The sequence below is a fragment of the Phaseolus vulgaris genome, chromosome 3 (genome assembly GCF_051622355.1).
Source record: "Phaseolus vulgaris cultivar YP4 chromosome 3, ASM5162235v1, whole genome shotgun sequence".
NCBI classification, from domain to species: Eukaryota; Viridiplantae; Streptophyta; class Magnoliopsida; order Fabales; family Fabaceae; genus Phaseolus; species Phaseolus vulgaris.
In genome coordinates, this window is record NC_143500.1 from 50968069 (window position 1) to 50990515 (window position 22447).

A 22447-nucleotide genomic window follows, 5' to 3' on the forward strand; every position below is an offset into this window, starting at 1 on the left:
GTCAAATTATATGGCCAGTAAAATCGACCCAGTTTAAGTGCAAATGGTGGCTCAGATATTAAAAGAGTAGTGCAAATAGTGGAAGTATTGGTAGAGAACATATTTTAACGAGGGCTAATTCTCCCTCCACCAATAAATTGTGACCTGCACCCAACATTTTTTTTAAATCCCAAACTGCCCTTATCACTTTTATTTCAAAAAAAATCCTACGAAAGAGCTCATTTGTTGTGGTGGTGGACACCGAGGCATTACTGTTAGGTGTGGTGGGATTGTGTTTTCATGTAAGTATTTTCGTTTTCATGTAGTGAATGCAGTGACAATGTCTCATGTTGTTTATGTTTTCATTTATCAGAAAATGACTTACGGACGTAGATAACTAGTAGCATTGATTCAGAATGTATAGTCGATCCAAAAAAAATACCCAAAATTTGAATAAAAAAAAATAAGATTGCGGGCCCACACATGTTTAAAAAAAAAAACACACAATTTTATGTAAACTACTATAATGCTAACAATTTTTTTTTATCACCTCTTATTTGATAAAGATATAATTTCTTTTATTTTAATTGCATTTTCTTATTTTATATCTTATTCCCATTTTCAAACTCTGGGTTTTGAAGGTTTTGAAAAAAGGATTATGAGACTGATATATCATTTGACAACACAAATCTCCCTCTTTTATGAATACAACTAATATATGTTTTTGTTCTCTATTCAAGTTTCCTTTTTCAATTTTATAAGTGTGTTGATGAATTTATATTTGAGACTTTAGTTTTAAAATATACACCTCTTCTTTTATTTCGTGAGGCAATTGTTTTATAATTTTTTTTAATGTTTTTAAACACTAACCTTGTTATCTTTTTTTCTCACATAGCTTGTAAGAGTAATAATGTTTGGAGATTTCAAGATGATAATTTGATCACTTCTCCTTTATTGTTTTATTTATTTAATAAAAATGTCAATTCCTTCCTCAAAACTAGTTTTTCTTTTTTTCTCCTTGTATATTTTATTATAAATCTGTTAATTAAAGTATATTAATTAATCTTTATTTCACAGATTTATAACCGTGCCCAAAAAAAGATTAAGCCGAAATTTGGGTTTTACATAAAAGAAGTGAAAGGATTTCAAGATATATAAGATTACCTCAGTCCTGTGTGTTATGTATGTGTCAAATTTCATTTATTACAAATTATAATTCAAATAGTGATGACTTCATCAATTTGGTAATTAAAAATCAGATGCCATAAAGGATTAATATTCAACTCATATTTAACTGATAGGAACATTTATTCAAAAAAATTCCTATGACATCCCTGTTTTGAGTGGGCTTGATCTCTGTTTGATTGGTTCAAAGTGTACAAAATCTAATTTCAACTCTCTTTTTAAAAGAAAGAAAAAAGAGAGAAATACCATCATATAAACCTATTAAATGAGTTCCAAAACAAAGTAATAATTCCATATATATACATACACAAAAACAAAAATCATGTATTCCCCTAGGGAGAGGTATTTAATTCTCTCACACTAAAGTATTCTTCCAAATTCATAAAGTAATGTAATTAAATCATTAGTTAGTTCTACTTTAGTATAAGTTTAAATATATTTTTAATTTATATAAGTGTGATTTTATTTACTTTTGTTTTATAAAATGTTTATTAATTTTAATTTTAAAAAAAATTAATCCTTTTTTTATAGTCATATTATTTATTATAGTTAACTTAAAACTAAAAAAATATTAATATAATCAAAATGATAAAAGAATAGTTTAAGTTAAGAGAATTAGATTTTGGTAGATGTCTAATTTAGTTAAGTAATATATATTTATTATTTGACATAAACAGGATAACTTTACAGGTTATTTTTATATTTTCATTCAATAATTTAGTATTTTACTTAGAGTGAATAATTTATTTTCTATATATTAAGTTTTGTATTATTATATTGAATAGTTACAAAACAATGTTCTTAATAGAAGAATATAAAAATATATGGTAAACAATATTATAATTTAAAGTTAATAAATATTTTTTTTGCATAAAGAGTTATATTTATGTGAACTAAAAATGTATTTAAATTAAATATAGAGTGTTATAGCGTAATAAATATTTGTTAGATACTATTAAATAAAGAAAAGAAGAGGAAAAGGAAAAGCAATGACGATGTTAAGCACACCTAAAGTTCAAATTCCACTTTATTGACCTTCTTGACAATGACACTGAAATTGCAACGTGTTGTTGGAGCAATTGAACAGCAATGAAAGGAAGACTTGTCTTAAAAGAAAGAAGAAGAAGAACTCGTGATACATATCATTCTTGTTTCTTCTACAACCCACCTTTTCAAGTATTGGTTTCCCTTCTCATAGACCCAAACAATTCAAATGTTTACACCACACCAAAGTCAATGTTTGTTGCACACTATTATATTACATTACCTCACCTGATGCATGCAGTGAGAAGGGCCCGGGCCCATCATCAGAGACGCGTGTTCGGGCCACACCCACTCACCAAAAAAAAAACTAAGAATATATTCAAAACCGAAAATAATTTGAAAACATATAAAGTTGTATTAAATGAAGTTATTTCAGAGCCAAACTTGGTTGCATTTAATAATCTCACTTAATTTGAATGCGATTATCTTGCAAGATATATGAGTGCCTATTAAAGTGATAAATAGATATTTTTTTGTGGCTTAAAAATAAATAATTTGCAATATTTAAACAATAAGTGGAGAATACGAGAGGGCGTTGGCACCAAAAATTAGAGAAAGAAAAGAATAATAAAAAAAAAATGGAGAAATGAATTAGGGCAAGGTAAGAAAAGGTTGGAGATTTTGAAGGTCGAAATTGATTCCAGGGGTGTGGGAAGTGTGTCCTAATAACAAAATATTAAAATATATCCAAAATATGTGCACCTTCCCACGCCTCCCATTTCAGGCGTCCACTGAGTCCTTTTCACTTCACCCTTTTCCTCCTCTTCCTTCTTCCTTCTTCCTTCTTCCTTCTTCCTTCTTCTTCGTTCAAGGTTTGTTTCTTCTTCTATTCACCTTTCTGCTATTCTCCTCGATTTCGTGGAAAAAATAAACAAGAAAAAACAGAGAAAAACCGTCTTACCGATTTCGATTTCCTGTAGAGTTTGGTTGAGAAAAACAGAAATAGCAATTCGGATACCGGTAATTGGATTCCGTTGTTTAGGTCTCAGGCTACATATTGGATTTCCTGTGTTAGGATTCGTTTTTCTTTCTCTTTCATTGTTTTTCTTTTTCTTTTGCAACAAGAGAAGATTATTTTTAGGTTAGAATTGTGCGAACATTTCTTTTTTTCTGTTTTCGGTGTATTTTAGGGAGAGTATAGGGCATTATATTAGGTTAGGGATTTTCTGTTTGTTTGATCTTTTTGCCGCCTGAATTTTAGTGCCTTTGCGTATGATCTTGTCGATTTTTAAATTTCTATCCATTAGATTTAATTATGCATAATTGAAAATTGCCTGAATTTTAGTGTCTTTGCGTATGTTCTTGTCGATTTTTAAATTTATATCTATTGGATTTAATTATGCATAATTGAAAATTGCGTTGAATTGGCCTGAAAACGGTCTTAATTCATGATTATTCCTGTTTTAACGTCCATGTGTCGTTTTGATATGATTTTGTACAGCCATGCCGACCTTTACTGCCATAGCATTTGATAGATTGATAGAGCCTGGAGCTTCGAAACCTTCTTATAAATCTGCTCCGGTGCCGATGCCTGTCCCAACGAAGCTCCATAGGCGAAGTAGTGAACCGCCAGTGGCAAAGAAGCCCGCTCCTCGTCCTCAATTAAAGCCAGCACTCTATGCCACACCTGAGGTGACGCCGCTTCCAGATGCGCCCTCTTCGTTCCCTCCTTCTCCGTACATTGTGAATCACAAACGCCGTGGCCCGCGCTTGATGAAAAGTTCTTCTGAGGCCAATGTACAGGCCAAGGAGAAGGATATTGATGATCCAAATGCTAATGGTAAGAGCAATGATTCTGTGGTTGCCTTTTCTGACGTTGATCTCAAAGTCAATTCTACCAAGGCCGAATCTGTTATTGCTAAGGAGGTGCAGGTGAATGGTGCACATGATACTGGCCTTAGTAGCAACAATGGTTGTGACCCTGGGCACAGACATAGGGAAAGTGAAAGTAGTGGCGTTCTTAATGGGCCACATATGGATAAAGTAGTGGCGTTGAATTTGGAAAGAGCTGGTGAGTGTGAAGACTTTTTTGATCCAAATGATTCAATGAGTATAAAAAGTTGCACAGATGGTGAGGATAATACAGGCATGGAACTAGCATTGAAGCGGGCTGAATTTTTTGATGCTTGGGAAGGTAAGTTGAGCTAGTTTCACTGACAATTATTTCTGCGGAATTGATTTTAGCATGTAGACAAATACAACCATAGGGGTGTGCTCTATAGAGTTTGAAATCGGGTGTAATGTGTAGGACCATTTTTCTTTTCATTTTATTATTGTTATTTTATAACTTTTGATTTCCATTTTTCCGTCTTTTCTTCATGTTACTGTGTGTGGTCGTTGCTGCAGTGATAAAATGATATCTTGGTTATCCATCGATTTCTCAGTTTTAGTGCATACATGGAATGATAATTAGATGTGAGGAAGAGGATCAGTATATTTCTTGGAAATATTTCATGATATAAACAATATTGGCTCTTTTCTTCCTGTAGAACTCTCATCTGACAGCGGGACTCAAAATTCTCACCGTGATATGGAATCTGATTTGCGTGAAATAAGGTTGAGTCTATTGATGGAGATAGAGAAGAGGAAACAAGTTGAAGAATCCCTTAACAGCTTGCAAAGCCAGTGGGAGAGACTTAGACAAGGGTTATCTCATGTGGGAATTGTTTTGCCTACCAACCTTACATCTGAGGGTGAACAGCTGAGTTCTGATCCTATGGAAGATGTCTTTCAGCAACTTTACATTACTAGGTTCATATCAAACAGCATTGGAAGAGGAATTGCCAGGGCAGAAATGGAGATGGAGATGGAAGCTCAATTAGAGTTGAAGAACTTTGAGATTGCTCGACTATTGGAACGTCTCCACTGTTATGAGACCATGAATAGGGAGATGTCTCAGAGGAACCAGGAAGCAGTAGGTGTGTATCTTTCTATCTTAAACTGGATATTTTGCGTTTAATGTTTGATAAATGTACTTTTTTCTTAAAGCTATAATTGGTTTGATTTGTCATTTTATTTTTCCTCCAAAAACGTCTCTTAGTTACTTTACAAATGGCACAAATATTTGTTAAGAGATGGTTGAATAAAAACCACCAGGTTTTGGCATAGTATCTGCTTTATATGATCATTGACTGTGAATGTGGTTCCATAGTTTTATTGATAGAGTAATAGATATGTCCATAGCTGGGTCTTATGTATGATAAAAAAAGTAAGATGGTAGGCTGTTTGGTGGCTTAATAATGTTGATTATGGGCTATATACACACGAAACCTCCAATAAGAGAGAATTACTGGGAGAAAAGGAAAGATTACAGAAACCATTTTTTATTATTGTGAAATGAAGATCAATTGAACAGTTATGAATTGTGATGATATTGTATGAGCTCATATCTTATGCTTTATTACAGTGTGATTGCTTTGGTAGACATTATATTGAGGATTTCTACTTTGAGTGTTTGGGTAAAATAACAAAATGAAGGACCTAAGTGGTTGTAATGTGAGATTTTATTTTAATCTTTACTGCGAAGCAAGTAAAATAAGCTAAAAACAACTTAGCTTCTCATTTTGCTTATTGAAACAAGTTAAGAAGAACTTATAGAAAGGTTATGATCCAGTTTCATTACTTCAAATAAACCTTGTAAGATTTTTATTTTACCAAACCTGCCCTAATGCTACAAATGATTTATGGCATGTATTACAATCTTAGGTATGCAGTGAAAAAAGTTGTACTTGTGTTCTTCATACAAGTGTTTGTACTTGCAATACCCATACTATGCCTACCCATTTTAAGTTATAGCTGATCATGGTCCAAAACTATTTTTATTTAATGGTCAACTTTCCCGCAATGTTAGAATTTCCTTAATGGATATGTAATACGATGAGCTTTTTTTGTCTAATGCTTGCACAATATATGCAGTAGTTTGGTAGGCTTTGTCTCATCTGTTATTTCTGTTTCATTTATGTTATTTCTGTCTTGTTCAGAGATGGCAAGGCGTGAGAGACAAAGAAGGAGTAGGAGGCAGAGATGGATTTGGGGCTCGATTACTACCACGCTTGCACTTGGTACTGCAGCAATAGTATTGTCCTATCTCCCGGTGGGTAGAGGATCAACCGCTGCAGCTCATGATCCGGTTCGTGAACATGATGATGCAGCCAACTAATATACCATGTATACCGTCATACTAACTTCATTGCCGAGTTATGGTAGAGGAGGAGAATAAAAATTATATGTTCTACTGTGTGGCTAACATATCTCTTGATCATTACAATTTTGCGGCGTCCTAAGTATGTCCATAATTTAACATCTGCCTTTCGCTGGAATGTCTAGCTAGTAGGTTAGTAAAAGGGTTCAGTCTGAGTTGTGAAATAATAATACGCCATAATTTCTTATGGATTATGGGGTGCAAAGTATTCTTTTCACCCGATACATTATCGAAGAGCGCATTTTTTATTAATTCTTTATACTTGCTTCTTCAAGCATTTTAACACCACTGAAGAAATTGGATACTTGATGTTGATGAACCGTAATAAAGAAAATCTGGTCAAGCAATGATCCTGCATGACCTGTTAGGGATTCTTTCCGACCTGGGTGTTTCTCTGCATTGTTTCAGTTCGCTATGTTCCATGGTTGACAAATGTATCGTGGTAATTCGTTGCACGTGAAGTACGAGCATGCCAGGAGTGGGTGAGGAGGTTTTCTTTTTTCTTTTTTCTTTAGCGCTTGAAATAAAATATTGCTGAATTGTAATGTAAATTTTATATGACCTATATTGGCTTTGTTTATGTAGCAGATTGCATTATCTGTGTGTGTTTGTGTGTGATATATTTTTACTTGGTAGAAAATCCTTTCTCAATTTGGTAAGATTAAAAGTAAGTCTGGCTATTGTTAGTCTAAAAGTTAAATTTGTGAGGTTAACCTAAATAGACGGTAGATATATTCAAGCTCCGAGAAATGTTGCATTTTGTAAAACGGTTTTTTTTTAAAGTATACTCAGATTATTAAAAAGGTTCTGGTTTCACTTTTGTTTGATAAATTGTATTATTGATTTTGTAATTACAAATAATTTTTCACTAATAATAGAAAATGTATTACAAAGTTGTTGCTCTTCTCTTTTTTCGTTAACTTTACCTCGAATGGTCAAATTAATGTAATAATAATATGTAATCTAGTTTAATTTAAAGATAACATAGTACAATTATAATAACATTTTTAAGTCAGTTATATTTATTAAATCTTAATAATAAGAATAATGACATATTCGTAATAACAAAATAATTTTTTTTACAGTATTTCTACAGTATAATTCAAATTTACATTTAAAAAAATGAAGGGATGTGACTTCTCTTTTAAGAAAAAGCAGGGAGTGGTGCACCACACATCTTCCATAATTAAAAGAAAATATAATAATAATAATATTAAAAAAATCTATCTCAATTTGTGCTATTTTCTTATAAACTCTATTATCCCAAAATCCTAGGTCAGAATGAAATTATTAAGTCGCAAATTTATATTATCTTTATCCAAATATTATCACTAAACTTGTAATGATGTTGAATCTTTGTGTTAATCTTATAGACTTACGTGTTTTAATTAACTTCATTTTGAGTTATATATTTTTTCAATTTTATTTTAATGCTATTTAATTTATATATAATAAGATATTGATGTTTTTTTTTTATGTTTTTATTATTTCATTTATTTTTTATAAAGAGTAAAACACGCTATTCTGATATTTAAAAATTCTACATATATAATAAATAATATAAGACAGGTTCCATTAGAACAGTGGTCTGAGCCCTTGATTCGGAAGTGCTGACCAACAAAAACGACGTCGTGAAAGAAATATAGTTAACAGTTAATAGTTGAATTTATCCTATAAGTTGGATAAAAAGAAGTAGCGCAGGGAGCAGAGGCATTGGCAATGGAGAAGCTGGCTTCTTCAACTGCAACCGTTCCCACGCAACACTTCCTCTTTCAACTTCAACACTCTCTCTTTCCCATTTGCGCCTTCGCTACCTTCCACCGGAACCCCACCCAATCCCTCTCCCACCTCTCTTCCAGAACCAGACACCGCCGCTTCCAAGTATTCCACGCCAAACAAGACCAGCTCTGGGTCGGCGAAGAAGAATTGAAACTACAGTTAAAGGAAGCAGAAGAAGAAGAAAAAGATTCGTATTTGGACGAGGACGACTCGTCTTTCTTGTCCCTCAGCGACAAGCCCGACCGGAACATCGCCTTGCTCGACGATTACGAGAGTGAGGAGCTTGACTTCGATACAGGTCCCGACCACCGGAGCGGTTCGTGTTTCCCTCTAGGGTTTCTGAATTTATTTTGTTTCGTTCAGAGAGGAGTGTCATCAAGAATTTCTCTAATACACTCTTTCTATAGGATAGCAGTTAAAATTAAGTGAAAATTACTAAGTTAGGATAACTAGGACAGCAAAATTTATGATTTCCCATAAATTTCAACCATAATAGAGAGTGCGTCAAAAGCAGTATGCTTGGATAGGGTTCAATAACATGTTAGAAAAATCTAAAATGCCGGATATCTGGCGTTAGAGTTGGTTCATGCTTTTATATTTCTTCAAATGCAGGATATGTGGCGTTACTTGGGAAGCCAAATGTTGGGAAGAGTACATTGGCCAACCAAATGCTTGGTCAGAAGTTGTCAATAGTTACTGATAAACCTCAAACAACCCGGCATCGGATTCTGTGTATATGTTCTGGAACCGATTACCAGGTTTTAATCTTGTTATTGGTTCCTAATTCTTCTGCTTGGGTTTGTCAGCTTGTCTAGTTGGTTCTTTGTTTCTCATGTGGTGCGTGGCCTGTAAAAATTGTTATGCCTGTTTTTGTTTTCCTATTTCTTAAATGTGTGATGATACTTGTTTGGGTTCAGGTTGGATAATTCAAAATCACGTTTAAATACTGGTTATAACTGATTCTAGTTCCAAAATTGATTTTGAAATGAAGCAACTTTAGCTAGTGCATGTTTAGATTGAATTCAGTAACACATCATTCATGTCATATGTGAAGCAACTTTTGTTTAGTTTCCTTGTGTTTACTAGAATTGGCGTGGAAAATAAGTACAATATGCACGTCCTTTAATGGAATCCAAACACGCTATCAGCTTTTGTGTTGAATAAAGACATTTATATTGGATTTTGCTATTAACTTGTTTTTAGAATAAAAACACCCAAACACACACCACTTCATTCCAAAATCAGTTTTGCAAATGGTCACCCAAACACACAATTTGGAGAATATTTTTGAGTTGATGATTTATTTCATTCTAAAATCAATGTGATCTTCACTAACTAATATCATGCTCAATGCTGTCCACATTTCAAAGAGTGTCATTGGCTTCTTATAGTGGAAGCTTCCATTCTTAGTTATATCATAAACTAGAATAGAGACATTCAATTACATGAATTATAGTTTTCTTGGATATTTATCATCCTAGTGCCTTTTTTAGAGATAAATGATCTTGCATATTGGCATTTCATTTGAAACTGTTACACAGAAATTAAATGAGGTGGGGGTAATTCAAATTGATATATTGTTCTCTTTTAATATTATATGAATTCACAAGTTCAACATTGTGCACAAGGTAAGTGTTTGTTATTTTTTCATGAGTCATGTTAATACTAAATTTGAAAACTTAATGGATGTACACCTGAATTTATATTTTTCCATTTTTCTGACCTTCAAATCTCTTGCAGATGATACTTTACGACACACCTGGTGTTCTACAGAAGGAAATGCACATGTTAGACTCAATGATGATGAAAAATGTTCGCAGTGCAGCAGTTAATGCTGACTGTGTATTGGTTCTTGTGGATGCACGTAAAGCTCCTGAAAAAGTAGGGATCTTCCTTTACAAGAATGTTTTAGTTTTATTCTCTTTCCTGTTTTTCCAAACTGCTTCCTATCTCTAGATTGATGGATTGTTGGAAGAAGGCATAGGAGACCTCAAAGATAAACCCCCCACTCTATTGATTATAAACAAGAAGGACCTCGTTAAACCTGGCGAACTTGCAAAGAAACTTGAGGTTGGAACAAAGTAGTTAGTATTCATATTCACATGTATAAGTTAATTCATTGGTTTTGGCATGGTTTTTTTTTCTTTCAAAAATTTATGTCTTCATTATTTCAAATTTCTTGCAGTGGTATGAGAAATTTACTGATGTTGATGAGGTTATACCTGTTAGTGCGAAATATGGTCAAGGGGTTGAAGATGTAAAGGACTGGATACTGTCAAAGATTCCCAATGGACCAGCTTATTATCCTAAGGCATGTCAAAAGTCAGAATTTTGTTGTCCTCATTCAAATTTCATTTTTGCTATCTCATTGACTCATTTCACAGTTTGAAATAAAATGAGGACCCCATTAAACTAAACCACAAAATAACCATTTCTTCTGCTACTCCACACCTGACTACAAAAAGAGTAAATGCATTTGATTATATAGAGTTTTCATTTGCTGCTTAAACTGAAATAAAAACCGGTAGTTTCCTGGGGTTTATGTTTAAGGTCATTAAGGTGAACTAGGCTGTATATAAATGTCCATAGCAATCTGTTAGGTTCCCAGTCACAAATACACATGTTGTTTTACTTGATTTATAACAGTTCCCATTAATTTTACTTTTTATATATTGACAATCAAACAAACAAATAACTCAGCCTTTTCCCAGTGATGTGGGGTCAGCTATATAGATCATGTGATGCCACAATGTTCTGTTATGAATCATGTTAATTTTTCTTGTTGTATAAAGATGTGTTATAAAGAAATTTAAGTGACATTCATCCACGATATGTTATATAGATCCTACTTGAGAAGTCACAGTATCAATTTGAAGCTTAGCATATGCATCCTGATTAATTTTGTGGCCTTCAGTCCAGCAATCCCATTGTGATTATCTTGTCAATATGCCGTACCATCTATAGGCACGCAGTTATAGACTGTAGTGGGTGACATAGTAATGGTATGGAGAAGGTTGTTAGTGCTTTCTCCCAACTAATGTGTAACTAATTACATATGTAATGGTTCTGGTACTCTAAGAACCGGAAAAATGAGGCATTTTAGATGATATATGTCATATATACAAGTTACAACTGTCATCGACCTCCCATGGCTTGAACAATTAAGCTGTAATGCACCATGACTAAATCGCCAATCTGTAGATACCACTCATCAATATTGTTCAAGTATTACAAATAGTGTATGATATTTCCTTCTGCTCTGTACAGATTTCATCCACTGATATATTGTAGTGCAGATCCCCTTTGCTATCGCTATAGCATGTTATTCAAAAATTTGGATACAATAAGAACCTGAATATACCCACTTGCCATTTCTTCTACCTACTTGTTTCTTTCATTTTCTATGCTGCCTTGACTTGCCTGAATTTGCAGGATATAGTCAGTGAGCATCCAGAAAGATTTTTTGTGTCTGAAATTGTTAGAGAAAAGATTTTTATACAGTATCGAAATGAAATTCCATACGCATGTCAGGTAATCATCTTCATTTTTATGTGATATAGCCCACTTTCCCCTCTCAAATTGAACGAATAACTAACTTCTTTTTGTCAAAATATTTTCTTATATCCAATTCTTTCAGGTAAATGTTGTAAACTATAAAGCTCGGCCGAATGCAAAAGATTACATACAAGTAGAGATTTTGGTTGAGAAAAACTCACAGAAGATTATCCTTATTGGAAAAGTATGTCACTTGAACCAGAATTCAGTGGATCATTTGTGAAATTGTGGAATTTATTTGTACAGTCAACACTACCAATGTTATTACTGCTTTTCTTGCTTTTGTGTACTCTCTAAACACTGAATTTGATAACATTGTTGCAAAAAATAATTTTTATCTGTTTTGATGGACATGCATTGCAACTGAAAGTAATCTTAGACTTCTGATATTTTTGTTCTTCTCTAATCTTAGAAATTGTCTTTATTTTGGAAAAAATCAAAATACTGCTAAAGATGCCTCTTCCCCCTTTTCAATGAGCAGTTAGCTGGTGCATATTTTAAACTGAACAGTAACCACTTGTATGTTTTGCTCAAATACACCAGGAAGGAAAGGCTTTGAAACTGCTTGCAATGGCTGCTCGCCTTGATGTTGAAGATTTTTTACAGAAGAAAGTTTATCTTGAGGTGAGCCAATTTTTTACGCTACTCATTTTGAAGACATTTTCCTTCTAGACTGGAATTTTTATTCTATATATATATATACCGTTGTCTGAAATCTGAACAGATTGAAGTAAAGATTAAAGAAAATTGGCGACAGGATGAAGGGCTTCTAAAGCACTATGGTTATGGGGGTCAGATACGTGTTATATAATGTGAAGATGGCTAAACAAAAAATATTCATCTGGCATCTAGTATAATATGTAAGTTAAGATCCCTTTTTTTTTTTTGATCAGCAAAGTTAAGATCCCTTGCCACGGTTGCTATCAAAACTTGAGCTGTATATGATTTTGGTTGACACTAACCCTCTTCCCTTCCTTGTAGGCCTGTTAAATGATCCCTATTCGGTAAAAATGTGAATTAAAAATATGTTGAATGGAAAATTTAAGATATGGAAGCAATTTCATTAGCTTCTCTTTCCTTTCCCTATCACATTTACATTATTTTTTGTTTTCGGCTATTGTAGGAACGGGAGTGGTAACAGTGTTACGAATACATATTACCATCTATTTCAATCATAATAATATTTTTAAGAAAAAGCTTTGTTAGGGTTCGTTTATTTTTGGAAAATAGGAACTTTAGCTGTTCATGTATAAACAGAGTGTATGTAAACTGCGTGACACAGTTGAAAGTTGAAGGAGAATACCAGATGTCTAATAATATTCGTAGTATCCAAAACTAGTTTAAACACACAAAATTTAAGTTGGCGTTGCATGACATTAAAATTGTCTATTCTCACAATTTAGTGAATCAAGGTATTAGGAAGTGAGTTTATAATTGATAATTTAGTTTTATCTTCGATATGTGATTTCTAAGAGACTCTCTCATGATGAAGAATGAACATCTCGATTGTGTGATCAAATATTTGTGAGTAGTCTAGTAGGAGTCTAATACCAGTGGTCCTAATGAACTTGCCTAAGATAGATTCTGAATTATTCTAATACTATACTATGAAGTGAGTTTAAATTAACTCATTTTCATAAAACTAATTTGTAAGGGGATGTTTATCTTCATTTATATATTTTAATTTGGTTTTATTTGATGTAAGACATTCAACACAAGAGTTTCATATGTGCTAAGAGAGTTGTCTGCATCTTTTTGTCCGATAATGCTAGAGATTTGCTTCTAAAGAATGATACTTATGTGATAAACAAAAACAATCGGATGGTTGATGTACTTAATTGCTTACAAAATCATTATTTGTGTCTTTTGTGCCACATTTCTGTAGTTGTGCTAGTTGTATTCTATAGATGAATTTGTATGCAAGCGGATCCTTATTTTGTAAACTGTATAAAGAAAAAGAAACAGGTGAGGATCCGTATTTTATAAATTTTATAAAGAAAGAAAAACAGGTGTAAAGAATGAGTTGAAAAAATATTCTTCACTCAAGTAATAACTTAAATTGATGCATATGATTTTGATATTTGACTAGTACACTTTAATTGTATTGTTAACTACGAAATAATTTCACTTTGACCTACGTATTGCTGAGTCTTCCCTATTTCCCATGCATAAAAAAGTACTAATTAAAGCAGAAAACACATTAACAGTTTCATTCTAACTTTGTATTACTCCCTCTTTCTTACTGTCAATGTTTTCAATTGAAAGGATCTGATCGTGGAAGGATTTGAGAGACGACTTAATTTGCAAATCAAATGAATTGGCAAGGAGTAGTATATGATTCATAAGCAATTTTGCAAGGGATTGGCTTGCTGATCTTCCATTTAGATAGATATCTGCTCATGACAACCCCATGTATCCTTCCTAGACCCTAAACAACGAATAGCAAGCAATTCAGCAATCCTGAATCCCCTTTTTTGTTCCAATTCTTAGCTATAACGCTCTTTTCCACCTGATGTATGTACACATGGACCAGGCTCGATGAGCCAAAAAAGAAATTACATTTTTCTTCATTAAATTATTGTAAACTTCTCTATTACTTTCTCTTTTTTCTTTTTTTTTTTGTGTGAAAACAAATCTTTCTTGAACTTTATATTGAATAAATTTATAGTGTTTACCTCCCCCAGATTTACGAAGTATGAGAGTACATGAAAAAGGTAGAAGGAAAGCACAGAAAGGAGCCTGTCTGAGGTAGAGCACAGAAAAGAGCACACAAAGCAACTCAAAATCCCAAACCAAAGTCCCACGAACAAGAATGTAGGTGAGATGTGACAATACATAATTTTTTAAGAACTCAAATTTGGATTTTTTTTAGAAAGGAAAGTTAGATTTGGATTCCCATATTTGTGGGGAAAGTCAGAAAATACATGAATGAGATTTGCATTTAACAGCTCACATGAGAAAATATGAAAAGATGCAATCGAAGTTGCAGTACATTTTGGATAAGAAAAGGCTGAGTGAGTTTAGGAAACTCAACATAGACACATCGACTAAAGGGCTATATGCTACTATATTGGACGGTCAACGAGAAAACCTAGAAGGTAACATTTTAGCCCTTTCCTTCCTCCTTCTACTCAGTATATCCCATCCTGCACTCTCCAAAGAATATGAAATCACAAAATTTCTATTTGAAGTGTTTTTCAAACTTTGAAATAAATTTTACAAAATCTAAACATAGTAAGTGTTATTTACTAAAAAAAAATTCCTCATATTCACGGGCTCAACATCAAAGCCTGCACCTATGGGCTATGGGCTACATAGCTCAAACGTTTTCTTTAAACTTTGTGGAGTAGTGTGGCTGTGAAACCAAGAAACATGTTTGGTTTTTTCCCGTGAAATAAGCCGAGAGAGAATGATGGTCCTTAAGGAACAACACGATAAGTTTAAACAAGAAAAGCAGCAAACAGAATATGCCTTCGAAACAACATCACCATTTTTTGTGAGTAATGGTCAATGTCACCCTTTTGCAGAACCCATTTAAACCGCACGATCGATTATTCCTATTCAGAAGGATTTGGAAAATGAAATATCTATTATCTGTCAATGTAGTGTACTTGAGATTAAATGTTTATTTAACTCTGCATAGTATCTTCTAAAAACATTTACAAATATTCCTCTTACTCCTTTTGCACTTTCCAGGCCAGAAAGTCCCATCTATTTCTCAAAATAAGCTTCTGCTTTCAACACAAAATCCCTTTTCAAGATCGTTGTCTAAAGTTTCACGTAATTTTCTCCTGGTTTTTCCTTCTCTATTGTGAGAACCACGAAGCAGTTTAATATATGCCTGTCTTAAGATTCCGGTTAAGCTATTTTCCACCATCAATGGAGCTGCATGCCGTTTCCCTTTTCATCTCCCTCTTATCCTTATCTCTTTAGCATATCATTATATTTAGATAAAAAAAAAAAAAAAAAATCTGTCTGTAGGAGGAAACGGACTTACTAAGACCAATACTTTTCTCATCTCAAATTTAATCTTTAGATATTAAAATAGAGTTTTTAAATTGATGGTCTAAAATAATATATTTTCATTGGATTGAGATTGATGCCCTATTATGTAGTTGGCTCATGACCCATTTCATGCATGTCTCCTTGTCCATGGCTACTCCTCATGCACAAAATAAGTAATTCTATGAAGTTTTTATGCCTCCACCCATTAATTACCTTCAAGTTAATTAGCCTTAAGACACCGAAAACTATGTGAAATTAGTTAAATAAAAAAATGTAATGAAATTCTTTGCATTGCTAGACATATATTCGTAAGCATGCACTTAAACAAAATATTATGTTTTAACATCTTAGATTATGCTCTCTAATCATTCATCCATAATTTAAGTAACAATCTCCTCAATTTTGTAATCAGTAATATCTTAATAACTAATCAATCATATTTATTAAGAGAGGTTCTATATTTCTAACATAGCTCCACGAAGATTAAAGTATATGATATTCCTAAATTTAACCAAATTATAAAGAAATTTTATTGTTCTTGAATGTATTAATATAAACTAATTAAATCTTAAACTTATCTAGTTAGGTAATAAAGTAATTATAGTTTATATAATTTTGTGTCCTAATCAATAATAATGTAAAAAACAACAAAAACAATAGATTTTTCATTTTCATATTAGAGCATGCATAACCGTTATCTTGTTAAAATAAATGACATAATAATTTATATGCAATTTTTAAAAGAAAAAATGCCACTAAAGTTTAAGTATTCCATAATTAACAATGGGAAAGTAACTTTTTCTCACTAATTTGACCACTTAATTAGTCATTTTAGTAATATATTGTTGTAATAAATATTTTTTTACCTTAAAACCACTACATCAACTGTAATAATAATTAATGTGCGACACGTGAAAAATTTGAAGCATTTTTTTGTTTGAAGTACAATTTTTAATATTTTAACTTTTAATTTAAGAATTTTTTTATCATTTTTTAAAACCTAAACTCTAAACACATGCTATCAGTGATTTGATTAAAATTGTTGGGATAAGAATTTTGCTTGGTAATTTTTTTTTTGAGAATCGCTCTTTTTAAATAACTAGATGACAATATTTTCTAATAATAAATATTATCTTCAAATGATAATAAAATTTCAAACTAATTTAATCGAAGTCTTGAAATGAGATATTTTCATAAAAATATAGTTTTGATTGTAGATGAGATAAAAATGTGAAGCAGAGAAGTCCTTTCCGAGAAGAAAAAGAGAAAAAGAGAAAAGGAATCGAGCTATAAGGACTTGTGCATTTAAAGAATAAGTCTCTTATTTGAAATGTCAGAAACCAAGTTATGAAGATAAGAAGTCCATAGAATCACACATTTTTTTCTCACTAAAGTGGATTGAACCAATTTTTATACATACCGCCACATCAACTCTGAAAACGACTTAAGAAGCTTATCACATCGTTAATTTCTTATCCCAAATAGACTTTTGTTGTTTTTCCATAGTAAAAGAAAAGAAAAGTGGTTATAGGTCAGATTTTTTATAAAGTGATTTTTTTTTTTCGTTTTCTGCTTTTAGTCTTCACGCTTATCAGGTGTTAGTGATTTCTGATCGTATTTCTTTTCACCAAATGATTGTGGAGAAATATGTAAAAATAGTTCAAGGATCAGCACAATAATATGCAGGTGAGTTCAGAGAAAAAATCATATCATTATAAGAAAATTATATAATAGAAATCAATTTTAGAAAAAAAAATAGTTAGTTATTATAGTGGCTAAATTAGATATATTTTAGAAATTAAAAAGTTTTTGGTTTCTAAAGTAGTTTTTATTATTGTTAAATAGTTTATAAATTGGTATCTAATTAGCTACCAAAGTTTTAACTACCAATTATTTAGATTCTAAATTTGGTAGCAAAAACTTTGTTAGTTAATTAGATACTAATTTAAAAACCATTTAACAATAATAAAAACTAATTTAGAAATCAAACAACTTTTTAGTTTATAAAATGATCTCTAATTTAGTCACTATAACAACTAATTTTTTTTTTCTCTAAAATTGATTTTTATTGAATATTTTTTTCTTATAATATATATCACTAGTATTTATATTTTTTTTAATAGACCTCAACGGTCATGGATCCATTCGTAGATAAAAAAACAATTCAATTCTACCTTAATCACATTTTCCAGATAAATTGACTTAATTACCGTTTAAATAAAATTTTACTGAATCTATTTAGATTAGATGAGTCATTAGAATTTTTCCACCATTCGATGTTGGCCATTTTGACTATCTGGTAGTAAAGTTATTGTTAATAAATGGTGACTTGAAGATATAGAGAACCTGATTCAGCATGTTCCCAAAGCCCTATGGAAGTGCAGTGGAAATTGGCAGGGCAGGGCCAACATGCATGCATGTCTCTTGCCCTTATGCATTATTATTATTATTCTATACGATATGACTCCTGAGACTCATAGTCACATCACTCATCTAACTCTAACAATAGTAACACTGCAACCACCTCTCATGGCTACAAACTACCACCTCTACTCTATTATAGTCTTCTTGACCAGTTTTCACCACCTTTACAACCCTTTTTTTCTAGTCTGAGTTATGTCATTTTTCTTACAGAGAAACTGTGTTATGTCACCTAGGCTTTTGTTTAGACTATGTGAATTAGGAGGAACGGAAATGGGTTAAAGGAGAGAGATAGAAAGGTAAGTTGAAAATATCCATAGGAGTTCCTTTTTGTGATGTGAAAATGAGAAGAATTTCGTCACCCATATACGTGTTTTTCATGTTTTCTTCTTTTGTGGTCTCCCATCTTCTAATTCTCACTGGTACCCAACCAGGTCTAATGCACATATCACTCCTCACCTTTTTTTTTATGTCTTACACGATGTTCCATCAAAAATCAAGAGACTGCGATGTCAATTTATCTTTTCACTATGAGACACAATAATATCTGTCCAAATAAAAAATAATATTTTTGGTTAAATATGGTTTTTTTTATTGATGTAGTATAACGTGAAATTATTTTTTATTCATTTTATATCTTTTGATATTTATAGTAAAAAAATTATTAAAATAAGTTATTGTGAGTTTTTCGAAGTAGTAAACATGTTTTTCATATGAACTAATATCTTAAAATATTTAATGACTCGTTAATGATTTGAATATTATAATATTATAATATAGTTGACGTTAAAAATTTATTGTTTGTTATGTTAAAAGAATAGTTGGTAAGAACCTATTTTAATAATTTGTTTATTACACTTACCTAAAAATCTACTTGAAATAGAAATAAAAATCAATTTTATGTGATAATATAAAAAAATAAAATTAATTATAATATTTTAAAATTACCTTCGAGTTCGATATTGTTTATGTTATTTTAAGGAAGTTATAACGGTGAGTGAAGAATTATGTATCCAAATGGCAATATAAAAGTAATAGGGTATATTAACAATTAGATAAACAAAGTTTGGTTAAAAGACAATCTCATTATCTCTTACTTAATGGACTTAATCTATAAGAGCATTAGCTAGTCGCATTACATGTTGTATTACATATCATCTTCCATATTCAGATATTTGTGTTTTTTTTTATCAACAACATTAAAGAAACAAATGATCACTTGTTATTCAGATATTTGTATAGCTAGTAAGTCTTACTATAAGCGTATAGGAACTAGAAATTAAGTCCCATAAAATTAAGATCTCTCATCTCATAGTATCCTAAAACTTGAGAAGGAATGAAAGCAACAATATGTGCATATTCAACCTTGATTGGATTTTTTAAAATGCAACCTAAATTCAAATAATTAGTTTAGAATTAAATATAAATCTATATTTTATAAAAACACTTGTTTGGAATTTTGTAGATCCGAATCTAAATAATTGATTAGATTTTAAATTCAAGTTTATATTTTTAAAAACAAATAGTGTGGATGTTTCTAAATTAGCTTTATATTAATTTTAAATTTGATATTTTTTTCATAATAAGTTTTGAATCTAAAATAATTTAAAATATTATATATTTTCTACGAATAATTTTTAGAATCAAAATTTATTGGAATGTTTCATATTTCATAAAAATATACAATTATAATAATTTCAAAAACAACACAAATTTTGACATTACGCTAAAAAAAATCATGAAACAGAAACTAATTTTAGAGATAAAAAATAACTAGTTGTTATAATAACTAAATTAAAAATTATTTTAAAAATTAAATAAATTTTTAATTTTTAAATTAATTTTTATTATTGTTATATGATTTCTAAATTAGTATCTAATTAACAACCAAAATTTCTTTTATAAGATATCTTCAATCAAATTATTGTTAGCTACATATTTTTATAAACTAATTATATTATTTATTGCATGTCCTATGTGCGTGCATGTAACTTCATAAAAAAAAAACAAATGATGTATTCCTTTATTTTAGTCTTGAAATACGAGTAGGACATATTATTCAACAATAATTTGAATTTAGTGAAAGAATTATATTACTAACACTAGTGTTATTTGTATATATTTTTAATTAAATAAATATTAATTTTGATAGTTTTATTATTAATTAGTAGCATTTCTATATAAATTATTTTAAAAAATATAAATTTTGTTTAAGTATTTTTAACATGTTCGTTATTAATTCATAAACTATTTATTTATTTCCACTTAAGCTATATATTTTATAATTTTAAACTACCGTGGATTACGGCACTTTCACTTTTTTTGGAATTTATAAAAACTAAAATGATAAAATCACATTTTGAAATGTTACACTTAAAAAAAAAAAATTATCAGATCAAAATAATTAGTTGTAATAGTAATTAAATTAAAGATTATTTTAAAAATAAAAAAAAATAGTTTTTAAATTAGTTTTTATTGTTAAATAGTTTCTAAATTAGTATCTAACCAATCAAAGTTTTTGCTACCAAATTTAAAAATTAAATATTTGATAGTTAAAACTTTAGTTGTTAACAATAATAAAAATTAATTTAATTTTTTTTTTTAATTTCTAAAATAATCTCTAATTTAATTACTATTGTAACTAATTATATTGATCTCTAAAAATTGATTTTATTTCATGATTTTCTGTAATGTTAATTTCACAATTTATTTAGAACTATCATAAAAAAAAAAAAAGTGGGTTTTACTCCCAATCCTTAAACTACTATGAATTTTGTAATCTATAATAAATTTTCTTACCGCAAAGGGGAAATTACCGGAGCCATATTAATAATTTTTGTAAATTAATACCTCCATTTTCATCAATAGAAAAAATTACACTTCTACTATTCTCAGCAAATAATAACATTTTCTCCGAAATAGTATAATTTTAATTAATGTATATAACTTTTGATTATAGAATATATTATTGGACTTCTTTTACATTTCATAAGATTTTTCTTAAGAATTTGAAATTTGTAAGAGTTTTCCTGCAGAAGTTTCTGCCAAAAAAAAAACAGAAACAGCTTTCCTTCCCAAAAAAATATCCGCAAAAGGAAATCAATAAAAATGTCTGCATGAAATTTGGTAGGTAATTTTCTTATGAATTTTAAATCTATATGTAATTTTTTACAACTTTTGGAGTTAAATTGGTTGTTTACGTATAAAAACGGAGGTAGTACATGGTTCATTAATTTAAACCTAATTTTTTTGTGAAAAACGCTGAGAATGGTGACGAAAGTTCCAAAATTTGATGAAGCATTCAACAAAAGTTTTATAGGGTGCCGTGGTCAAAGTTCCAGTTACTGTCTTCAGTTTCAAACATTGATTGCGTTCCATTAAATATGCAATCAAAATTTAAATTTTGAAACATCTTGTCAATCTGAAGGGACATGATAGCTTCTTCACAGTACAAAAACTGGAGAGGAACCAAACCTACGCTGTGCTTTCTCAGGTCTCATCCATTTCAACACAATTACAATCATTATTTCTAATTTAATCAACTTTCAAAAGTTCATTCAAGCTAAATTAAGCATGCATGTATGTAGTGAATGTTAGATGTGAATTATATAAAAACATAAAAAGATAGTGCATAAATTAATGCAACAAAAACAAGTTATTTGATAAGTGAAAAGTTATTGTGAGAAAGAGTTGTTGTATTTTTTGTGAGAAAATACTGAAAATATTCAGCACAAATTGACCCACGAATATTTTATATAATAAAGTCAAAACACCAATTTTAATACACTACTTTCTACTTAAAATATTAAAATAATAAACAAGTGAACATTTTTTCCTGGTAAATTTTTTCTTGCATTTCCGTATGTATGTAGAGAGGGTGATGTATTTTTTTTAGTGGTGATTGGTTATTTGTAGTAATTAGTGGTGGTTGATGTTAAATGTTAATTATTGAGATAAATTTTATGATATTTTTAATGATAATGAACGTATTTTTGTTCATTTATTTTTTTATTATTTTAAAAGTCACAAAATAAATAAAAAATCAGCAAAATATAAAAATGAGTATAAAATAAAAATAAAAATCTTTTACATTAAAAGTGTGAAATATAACGTGTCAACCCTCTTATACATAATCAAATAATGAAACTTTGTATGTGGATGAAAGAAAAAGTATGAAATATATGAAATATAGGATTTAAAATTACTTAATCTTTTAAAAATATTAAAACTGCCTTTTTAGTATTAATATAGAAGTGAAGGGGATGGTACGAAGGTGGT

The 22447-nt window shown here is 30.5% G+C and overlaps 2 protein-coding genes across 12 annotated transcripts; both read left to right on the forward strand.

The window, feature by feature from the left end:
- Positions 1 to 2738: 2738 nt before the first annotated feature.
- On the forward strand, positions 2739 to 6661 carry LOC137808404 (uncharacterized). Of its 2 annotated transcripts, none has more exons than XM_068609486.1 (4): positions 2739 to 3020; positions 3650 to 4342; positions 4698 to 5126; positions 6189 to 6661. In XM_068609486.1, exons 1-4 carry the CDS (start codon positions 2903 to 2905, stop codon positions 6365 to 6367), a joined length of 1419 nt encoding a protein of 472 aa, XP_068465587.1. In that variant the 5' UTR covers positions 2739 to 2902; the 3' UTR covers positions 6368 to 6661. The 2 variants fall into 2 exon arrangements, with proteins under 2 accessions (XP_068465587.1, XP_068465588.1); XM_068609487.1 differs by having other exon boundaries at positions 2931 to 3168.
- Positions 6662 to 7983: 1322 nt separating this feature from the next.
- Positions 7984 to 14723, forward strand: LOC137808405 (GTP-binding protein Era-like protein). 10 transcript variants are annotated; one of them, XR_016519287.1, is made up of 11 exons: positions 7987 to 8504; positions 8801 to 8946; positions 9929 to 10069; positions 10145 to 10258; positions 10374 to 10499; positions 11621 to 11719; positions 11826 to 11927; positions 12287 to 12367; positions 12468 to 12603; positions 14412 to 14561; positions 14692 to 14723. XR_016519287.1 is itself a non-coding variant. In XM_068609490.2 (10 exons), the coding sequence occupies exons 1-9, from the start codon at positions 8129 to 8131 to the stop codon at positions 12552 to 12554; spliced, it is 1272 nt and encodes a 423-aa protein (XP_068465591.1). In that variant the 5' UTR covers positions 7984 to 8128; the 3' UTR covers positions 12555 to 12603; positions 14412 to 14723. The 10 variants fall into 10 exon arrangements, 8 of the variants coding, with proteins under 8 accessions (XP_068465591.1, XP_068465593.1, XP_068465589.1 ...); XR_016519288.1 differs by having other exon boundaries at positions 14428 to 14561; XM_068609490.2 differs by having other exon boundaries at positions 7984 to 8504; positions 14412 to 14723.
- Positions 14724 to 22447: the final 7724 nt, after the last annotated feature.

What these genes read in the sequence shown, in the direction of transcription:
- LOC137808404 (XM_068609486.1), top strand. Translation starts at nt 2,903, where the DNA reads ATGTGCACCTTCCCACGCCTCCCATTTCAGGCGTCCACTGAGTCCTTT. An exon ending in TTCCTTCTTCTTCGTTCAAG is followed by an intron (nt 3,021 to 3,649) that starts GTTTGTTTCTTC and finishes GATTTTGTACAG; the next exon opens with CCATGCCGACCTTTACTGCC. An exon ending in ATTTTTTGATGCTTGGGAAG is followed by an intron (nt 4,343 to 4,697) that starts GTAAGTTGAGCT and finishes TTCTTCCTGTAG; the next exon opens with AACTCTCATCTGACAGCGGG.
- LOC137808405 (XM_068609490.2), top strand. Translation starts at nt 8,129, where the DNA reads ATGGAGAAGCTGGCTTCTTCAACTGCAACCGTTCCCACGCAACACTTC. An exon ending in AGGTCCCGACCACCGGAGCG is followed by an intron (nt 8,505 to 8,800) that starts GTTCGTGTTTCC and finishes CTTCAAATGCAG; the next exon opens with GATATGTGGCGTTACTTGGG. An exon ending in CACGTAAAGCTCCTGAAAAA is followed by an intron (nt 10,070 to 10,144) that starts GTAGGGATCTTC and finishes TCCTATCTCTAG; the next exon opens with ATTGATGGATTGTTGGAAGA.